Below are 9,681 nucleotides of genomic sequence, written 5' to 3'. Positions count from 1 at the left end.
TCCCCTCCACTCAAAGTTGGGGTGTTTGTTGTTTTCTATAGGTAGCTAGAACAAGGGCACAACATTGTACGGAGGGGATGGGGGAGGAAAGCTATATCTCCTCCTTTTGAAGTTCATAAAACGTAAAAAAGCCTACTTTTGGGCGAAGTGTCTCAACTCATTTTGTCGCCGATTGTAGCTGGGCGAGCCAAAGTGGAGAAATATTAGCCGGGCTGGAAGGGTGAGGCCACCACTACCGGCTCAGTGGAGGGCTGACTTCCGGAAGCCCTCAACTCCGCCCACTACTGGTAGTAAGGCGTCTATCCGAACCAACCTTTTGTTTCTCATGTAAATGGTTTACCAAGTTTTGTAAGGAAATGGAGGAAAAGTTGGCTCGCCCAGGGTAGCTTGGGAGGTGAGTAAACACCAGATAACCCCAATAATAAGCACAAACTTTGATTGTCAGTTAGATGTCTACTATTTTAAGTAAGCGACCTGGCATGTGATTGTCGCATCCATGCCAACTTCCAGATCCCCTTTATTATCGGTAAGCCTCTGATAGGTCAAAGTAATACAGTCGTACCTCCAGTAAGCGACCACCAAAAATGCAACGACTTAGTGGTCTCTAACGGGAGGTGGTCGTTTAGAAGAATCGGACCACATGGGGTCGATTCCGAGAAGAGGTCCAGGCACATTCTATTAAATGGCGGTGTAACAAATTCCTGGCAAAATATTATCTTTTACCTCTTTTGACAAATACAGCTTTTAAATCATGCTCAATTTAAAGAGGGATTCAGGTGAGTGAGATATAGAATAGTCTAGAATCACAACATAATCTTCACTTTGTTGGCTACATCTACTAAGTTAGGATATGTGTAGTTCCACGATGTCGCTAAAGGTCTTCATATTTTCTAAGGAACATAGTGCACACAGCAAAAATAGAGAGCAGAGAATGCGTCAACTGGTCGCTTATGGAAAACAATTAACCGTGACGCCCAAAAAGTGGTCGCAGTCACTTACAAGAAGGTGGTCGTTTACTGGAAGTTCCAACTGTAAGGCTTTGACTGGGAAAATTTGGTCTTTTGGATTGGCAGTCGCACATGGAGGTTGGACTGTGTAAGCCACCATCACCTCACTGTGAGTGACGAGAGCCAGGAAAGTATAGTATACACTCCCTTAGGATACACAGAATCGTTGTTTTGAGGTCTCGTTTAGCGAAATGGATCATTCAAGGGAGGTGTTGAAGTCCCATAGTGAAATTTATAAGGTTTATGGGTTTTAGTGCAAGACGAAACACAGTACTTAGGGCCCTGTTGTTCAAACGTTTAACAACAGGAAATCACTATCAAGCGAATAAGAAGAAGCAGAGGGAAAGCGTTAGTCCCGGGGGCGTTAGTCAACTTTTCGAACATACAGCCCCTCAGTCACTCTCCTCCGCAGACTTACCCTGGGCGACCAGGATAGGGGAATATAATACTCGACCTTCCTTGCATCATCGCGAGAGCCTATAGCCTTCACTTTCTTTTGGCTCGTCCTACAATCCTACCCAACGTTCGTGGGACAGGAAGGTCTGCTTGCGAGGCTTGGGAATCTAGGGAGACTATGGTAGCATGGTGCAAATAGCCGGGATGAGCTACTTTGTCCACACGAACCAAGAGGATTGGGTCTGCTAGAAGAAATCAGGTGTAGCTTTCTGTGATAAGTAATATTCCAACAGTATAGGATCATAGTTTGAAGCCATTTCACAATCACTAGTTTCCGCGCACCTCTACCGGCGAGTTGTGGACAAAAGCAGCTGATAGCTGTATGCGAACCTTTTTTCCACAAAATGGTTTCTGGGTTTTCGCATTCGACAGTGTCATGTATTGATTTTTTTTAATCTCAGTCGAGGTCTTTTCAATTATGTACTGCCTATCTGACTGACTGTTTCTTTGTGTTTTTTTTTTTCTGGTAATAACAGGTTTCCTAATTTGGTCGTGGTTGGGGTTATAGGCTCCTGATCGTGAGCAAATAGCGAAAAAATCAACAAGCAAAACCAAAAGTAAACTATAGCGTTGAATCCGTTGGCCACGGAGAATTGGTATTATTCTGCAAGTTCTTTACTACAGCAAGAGAGTATACTCCCTTGACTATGGGACATTGGGCCGGGGGAACTTAGTATTTTGACCCGGCATAGGGGAGGAGGGGAGGGGGAGGGGGACTCTGGCCAGATTCCAAGTCACGGGGATGATCGAAGTATGTTTTTTTCTTAGTTTGAAAATATTTTGAACAATTTTTTTTTTTTAGCTGTGGTTTTACTTAAGTATTCAAAATATTCGTTCTTTTTTGGTCTTAATTTTCGCTTCCACGGATCACTCACGGCACTTGGAATCCGAGGTACCGCTCCTGTTTAGTACTTCGAAGGCAAAAAAGCTGTTTCAAAGCCTAGTAGGTAAATAAAAGAAAAATAAATATGCATGGCTGTTTCTACTGCGATGAGAGGATTTCTTGTCAAAAAATGTGAAAACTGTATTAAAATTGCTGACAACAGCTACGAAAATTTCGTGACAGCATGATGACGTGACTAAAGCGTGTGACCAATTTCCGGTCACACCAAAGGTCATACGATCTTATGCGATGTTTATTATCAGCCGACGAACGATTGAAGTGATGAAAGGTTTTCAAAATCGAAGTCATTAGTTTGCGATGAATTTTTATTCCTTTTGCCTCCTGACTGAAGTAAAAACTCTTGTAACTCTTGCTTCGACGTGTTGTGACTTTATTTCGATTCACGGCCGGATTCGGACGCAGTTGCTGAGCAAACGTACGTTTGTCTTTTGGCTAAAAATTATATATTTTGTGACTCAAAACGACGCAAAAGAAGTTGGAAATAACTTTCCTTGCCGTAAAAACGTGTTACAAGCAATGGTGAGTAATCCTTTCATGTAAAACCTTTCTTTTAGTTTGACAACCGTCCGCAAGCCGTCTACTTTGCATAAATTTCCCAATTCAATTGCTCTCACCGCTTGCTTTGGTGTCAGGATGATATTTGATTTCCAGAGCTAAAACTTTCCAGTAAGTTAGTACAAAAGCCAAGGTTCCATTTTATATTGATTTTATGATCAAGCGGCATATACCAGAGGCCTTTTTTAATAGTCAAAGTTGGCCTTCATTTTCTAGCACGTCTAACGTCACAAATATGACCTCTTTACACTTGTCGATTATAAAAATGTAAAGCATTGTTTATCAAATTTTCTTTTAGGATTTTCAAGAGTAAGAACAAAATAATAATTCGGTGAAGTTTCAATGTCAGGGAATGTTTCTTACGCGTTCACCCTTCTCTCGAAGTTGCCATTGCATCCTGCCGTGTTTTGTGCGAAAAACGAGCATAAAATCGATTTTTTAAACTTTTCCTAATTTCTCCTTTAAAATGAATCGTTTGAACCCAAAACTATTTTTCCTTAAATAAGGTCACTCAAAGGGATGTTTTGGCAAAATAAAAAAAAATTCGATTTTTTGACGAGTGTCGTGTGATTCTCGATTTTCTCAGATAATGGCTCTTAAAGCTTGAATGTTTATCCACTAGATAGATGGAGATAGATGGACACTTCATTGGTATAGGCATCGCAGTCCTAATCTAAATTACGTATAATCACGATAAAAAGTACTAAATTATAGAAAACGCATAAATCACAATCGATTTAAGAAAAATTATAACTGGAAAGAATATTTACATATACATAATATATATAAAATAAGAACAAAGTTTTATTGAAAAAACTGATGGCTATTCAAAATGAGTTTACCCGGAGGCATTGGGAATTAATAAATCAGTTCCTGGGCCTGCAGGACCCTGTAAGTTTGAAATCTGACATCAAAAGTCCTGACATGCCGGAGGGTGTAACTATGCGAGTCAGGCAGTAAGTGATGGAGAAGGTGATCTCTGTCCTCTAAGATATTTATCGAAAATGGAGTGGCACAGGCGCTAATGGTGAACCACTAGTAATAATTCTAGGTCTAACGAAACTAGCGCGTTGTCGTGAGGCTAGGTGGGGCATATGATGGAGAGAGCCAAATCGTCGATTACGTACTGAGGTAACGAAGCGTGGAACACAGGAATCGTGTAATTGCAAACAGACCTTATACAGCTTGTGTAAAACCTAAGCAATTCGGCCTTCTCGACGTAAGGGCGCTTTTATTGTATATAAGAAAATACAGGCGTTTAGATGCTTTCTTCACCATCTCAGACACCTGAATATCCCAAGAAAGGTTGCTGGTACATGTTTGAGTCCATTACTGATTGCCTCAAATTCCTCGGCTAATGTTTCATAACCATCTAGAGCTGACCAAATTTGGAAGGCGTTTGCGAATATCCCGCATAAAAAAGACATCAATAATTCGGGTAATCGCTGAAAAAAGTGACGGAAACCGAGAAGCCTTGAGAACGTCAGGCTGCGTTAGCTCAGCTGTTTGCGTCCAGCTGGCAAAGAATATCTGCTAGACTTAACATCCTTTGTACCCCCAATTTTTTTTTAATTTTTTTTTTTTATATAATTCTTTATTGAAACAAATTGATATTAATACAGCAAATTAGTTACTTACCTGCATAATTATAATGTTACAACTAATATTACTAATATTAATAATATAATACAACAAATTAACACTGATATTATTACAACACTAAAAAAATAAAAAAAACAATATCACTAACAATAGACGGTAACCAAAAAAAAAGAAAACAAATCTAGAAATGTTTACAAAATATAATGTAAATAGTATATTAATTACATACAGAAAGTGGATGCATATTAAAACCTTTAAATAGTTAAGCATTTACAAGAGGCGACACTATCCATTTAGGTTCAAAGAAATCCTTTGTTTTTTTACTATGCAGACTTATATATTTTTCTGTTTCATATTTTACAGCAATTTTCTTTTTAAATCCATATATATTCGGAAGAATTTGACTTCTTCTACAATCCCGCAAGTACAATTTCCCAATCATAATTAGATAGTTTAGAAGCTTAGCTTTTTCTGAAATTGCTTAGTCCCTTCGCATTGAGAGATAGTAGATTAAGAGAATGATCGGTCATTAGAGCTGAATCGGGGAAGTGGTATTATAGAAGAAGTCATATAAAACGAAAATGAAATCGATGGTATAGCAGAGTGCAAGAAAATATAGCGCACATAAACCGATAATATTCGCCCTAAAACAAATTATTAATCTACAGAAAAACATACAGTAACATATCAAGTAAGAAGTTTCCAGAGCACTCACATTTCTAATTAAAAAAGGAGGGTTAAATAGTTTAACACTTATTACACACATAAACCTTTAAAAACTAAACTTAACTATTGATGTGCTGTCGCGCTATGACCGCTTTGGCTTTAGTTTCCGCTGTTTCTTGTGTCCATAATGAGACCGTAGTATGGGAGATTGGTTGTTTCTTCACCTCTGTAGATTTTCCCGTTTATCATTAGCTTATCAACTTTGAAATAGGCTGTTTGCTTTCTCTGTTTGGCCTTTTTCAAGATGGGATATAACGTTTTCTGTATTTCATCAATTTCCCGGGGGAAATCATTCGCGATTGAAATGTTAGTGTTTTTCAAGTTTTTAACAAAAGACCAAACATACTCTTTGTCTTGAAAGAAGCTAAATTTAGCTATAATAGGCCTAGGTTTGGAGTTCTGTCCTTGACTTGTATTCTTCTTAGTAGGGATGCGGTGAACGCGTTCGAAACGGATCTGTTCGATATCTTCCTCTGGGATCTTAAGTTTATCGCGCATCACTTTTTTCAATTGATCTTCAGCAGAAGTTGACTCACCTCTTCCTTCTGGAATATTAAACACTTTTAGATTTTCACGTCTTGTGTATGCTTCTAACTTGACGTTGCGGCACTCAAGATGTTTTATTTTAGCACTGAGGTCTTCCAGATTCTTTGTGTGGGTTTCCAGTGTTGCACACGTGGCGGTTGAAGACGAATTTAGGTCGTCGATGTCGGCTTGAGCGGTGTTCAGGCTTTCTTGTAAACTTTTATTTTCTTTTTCCAATTCTGCCACTCTACCTTGCATAGCCTCTAACTCGCCGAGTCTTGTTAGCACTTTGTCGAGCTTTTCACTGACTTCATCTAGTTTGGCAAAAGCCCAACGACAATGGCCGTCGGCTTCGTCGAACACATCTTCCCCGTCAGTCTGTGAGCCGCTTTCCCTTAACCGTTTACGATTATCGGCTCGGGCGTCTTCTTTTCCCATGTTATTTAAGCGAATGAAAGCCAAGCAGCCTTCGTTGATTACATTATTTTACAAGTTTTGAATTTCACCTAAAGGAGCTACAATCCCGGACAAAACTACTTGAGAATTTTTACCCCTCCTTGCACACTATGTAACACAACAACACTATTTCAAAAACAACTGATTTGCGGTACCAAATTCCCCTTCCCCCAGGTCAATGTTGTTTCCTACAAATGTTTAAGGATCAGGGTTGCTTTAGAACACACAACAACATTGCTTCCAAGGGGAGGGGGGAAGGGAGGACGCGGTACAGCGAGAATGTTAGGAAAAATGGTCTGAGAATGTGACATTTTCTCAACAGTTTTGTCCAAGATTGTGTGTACGGTGTTTTGCGTTTTCCAGCACGAAAATTAGGAATGACCAAACGAAATGGTATTAATAAAAAACACTTTACAGAGGCTGTTTTGGACACGAAGTTTTACACCACATGATCTTCTCATAGAAAAGTACGAGCTCTTTTCGCGTTTTTTAGAGTACCTTGCGAAAACAGAAAGATTTTGCAATAGTGCTATAACGCGTGCGCATTGTTACCTTTTGTCCTGTTGTTCAGAGATGGAAGGTTTAGAAAATTCGCAAAGTATTTTATCGTTGTCAGAAGAGTTCGAACAAGACCGGGATGGCTCTTCTCTTAGTAGCCAAGACGTAAGGAGTGTTTATCTCGTGACATACAGTCAAGCCGATATGGACAAATTTGCCAGACGGGAAGATTTTGCAAGTGCAGTAGTAGAATCGTTTTCTCAAGGACGTGCCAAAGTAAAGCACTGGTCATGTTGTTTGGAAGAACACAAGGATGGAGGATTACACTTTCATCTAGCTATAAAACTAGACCGAAATCAACGTTGGATATCATCGAAAACATATCTACTTGATGTGTACGGAATAAGCGTTCACTATTCAAATCGGCATTATAATTATTATAGTGCGTGGAAGTATGTTACGAAGTCCGACGCATGCTGCATCGAGAGTGACGGACATCCCCGTCTAGATGACACGGAGCCACAGACAAGCTCTGCAAGCCGTTCGAGACGTCAACGTCGGGAAAGAAGTCGTGGAAATACTACTAACTCGGAAATATCAAGCGCGGACGACGAGGAGGAAGATAGCGACGGGAAGTCCACCGCTAAGGGGAGGAAAAAAAGGAGGAGACTTACCGCCTATGAGGTGGGAGAAATAATTGTTCAAAGAAATGTCACAACTCTTACAGAACTTCAAGCCTTAGCATTTGAACAAAAAAAAGAAGGGAACACGGATTTGGCGGAATTTTTAGTTAACCGCAACCCAAAGGTTGTCGCCGATGTATTACAAACTGCTTGGGAGATCGAGAATGCGCCCAAGAAGTTGGCACGGTCGCGCAAAAGTCGCATCGACCTTCTAGAGGATGCTAAAACTGGCTCCTGTGTAACAGGTTGTAATGGTGAGTGGTTAACGTGTGCGCAACAAATTTTACACAACAACGGCATTTCTGTGGAATTTTTCCGCACTGCTGTGAAGGATTTACTGGTCAACGGGCGTGGAAAGTACAAAAATATTATGTTAACAGGTGCAGCAAATTGCGGGAAAACATTTTTATTGAACCCACTGACAACTATCTACGACACATTCAGCAACCCTGCAACAGGAACCTTTGCTTGGGTTGGGGTTGACAAAGCAGAATGCATTTTCCTCAACGACTTGCGCTGGTCTCCTCAATTGATCCCATGGCATGATTTCTTGCTTCTACTAGAGGGTCAAACTGTACATCTACCCGCCCCGAAGACCCATTTCTCTAAGGACATTACTGTGAAGTCCGATACACCGATTTTTTGTACTACTAAGTATCCAATTCTCTTTCTCAAAAATGGCGTGCTAGATCACCGAGAGACTGAGATGATGAAAGTACGGTGGAACTTGTTTGAGTTGAGTTACGTAATCCCTCGGGAATCGCAGCGCGTGATCTCATCTTGTGGGAAATGTTTCTCCGATCTGATACTAGGTTAAACTTTCAGGGTTAGACAAACTTTGTTCGTAAAAATCGGTTAACTTTTTAGGACAATAGCATACATAGAATAATATCACGATTAACAGAACATTGAAACGGTTAACACAATTTCACTGAAATAAGTGAATGACCTTCTAATTCTTTTATATAGAAGACGTTGTTATTCGTTGTTAATCGTTGCCAATTTTCATAGGGTCTTTCAAATGTCCTGTTAATCGTTCCATATCATACATCTTCTGAACAGAAAGAGGTTAGGAGGCCACTGTCGCAACATTTATTATCTGTTTGTTTCTAAATAACGAATCTATGCTGTAATTTTTTTCGGTCTAATGTAAATATGAAGCACAGGAAAATAGTGGCAGTGTTACACGTCGCGCAATAGTGCATGTTGTCACGTTGTTGCGCGTGACATTATAGTTTTTGCACTCGCTACAATGTGTAAAAGAAAGTACACATTTCAATTTGTAAAGTAAACATTCGAGTTGAGTTAATATTTAATCCTCTGTCCATGTGATTGTTTTATCAATTGTAAGCGGTTATTCATAGACTCGATTGTCTTATCAATTTCTGCGATAGAAAAATTATTTAACGTTGTTGTCACGCGGTCTGAAAATTCACGGAATGTTTCATGTGTTATGTTTTGTTTCAGTGCTTGCTGCCTCAGCTTCTCTCTCATGGAATGAAATAAATTTTCAATGGGATTGACGTCCGGACTGCGGGGAGGAATCTTCAGTTGCTTTGCTTTTAAGGCGTTCAGAGCTCGGCGTACACTCCCAGAATTTTGCACCGGGTCATTATCTTGTACAAAAATACGTCGGCCTTTTTTCCCCGCTTTCCGAAACATCTCAGGAAACTTCTCCCTTACAAATGCAGCAAAGGTTGGCCCGTCGAAGTATTCGTACGGATGACAAATTAACACTCCCTTTCCGTAGCTTATGGCAACCATCAACTTCAGTACCTTTCCCCCACTCCCCTCTTTTGAACCTTTCGCGGTACAACCCAGGCTCAGTCCTTCGCACTTCTTTCGCCATATACGCCCCTTAGGTGCTCTCGCTTGATCTGCGGGATTGCGTTTATAAAACAGACTTACACCATCGAGGTAAAAAGCCACTTTCGAAATCCACACATCCGCAGAATAGTTGCCCTGTACTTGCTTTGCGAATATCCTGCGTTTCCTCTGGTCTTTTTTAGTCATCAGGCCCTTTTTGCGTGCTTGTAGATAGTAATAGCCGTTTTCGTTCAAACATCGCCGTACAGTTCGATCGCTTACCTTCTTCTTACTCAACCCGGCTCTCTGCATTAACCTTTTCGCGCAGAAATTTCCTTCCTCTTCCCTTAAAACAGGAATACACCGCAGTAGATGTCTTTCATCTCGCGTAGTCAGTTTTTTCGGCCGCCCACCTGGATGTTTTACAGGCGTTCGTGTACAATGTTTCCGCCCTCCTATTTTT

General features: G+C 40.3%; 1 protein-coding gene across 1 annotated transcript; it reads right to left on the bottom strand.

Moving 5' to 3' along the window:
* Positions 1–8,717: 8,717 nt before the first annotated feature.
* LOC140925399 (uncharacterized) lies at positions 8,718–9,425 on the bottom strand. The gene has a single exon (XM_073375368.1). The coding sequence runs from the start codon at positions 9,423–9,425 to the stop codon at positions 8,718–8,720; it is 708 nt and encodes a 235-aa protein (XP_073231469.1).
* Between the last annotated feature and the right edge of the window lie 256 nt (positions 9,426–9,681).

The sequence above is a fragment of the Porites lutea genome, assembly GCF_958299795.1.
Source record: "Porites lutea chromosome 5 unlocalized genomic scaffold, jaPorLute2.1 SUPER_5_unloc_2, whole genome shotgun sequence".
Lineage (NCBI taxonomy): Eukaryota > Metazoa > Cnidaria > Anthozoa > Scleractinia > Poritidae > Porites > Porites lutea.
The sequence above is the reverse complement of the archived record's forward strand: the minus strand, read 5'-3'. Positions and strand labels throughout refer to the sequence as shown.

Coding starts and splice junctions, on each gene's coding strand:
- LOC140925399 (XM_073375368.1), bottom strand. CDS start 9,425: ATGACTAAAAAAGACCAGAGGAAACGCAGGATATTCGCAAAGCAAGTA.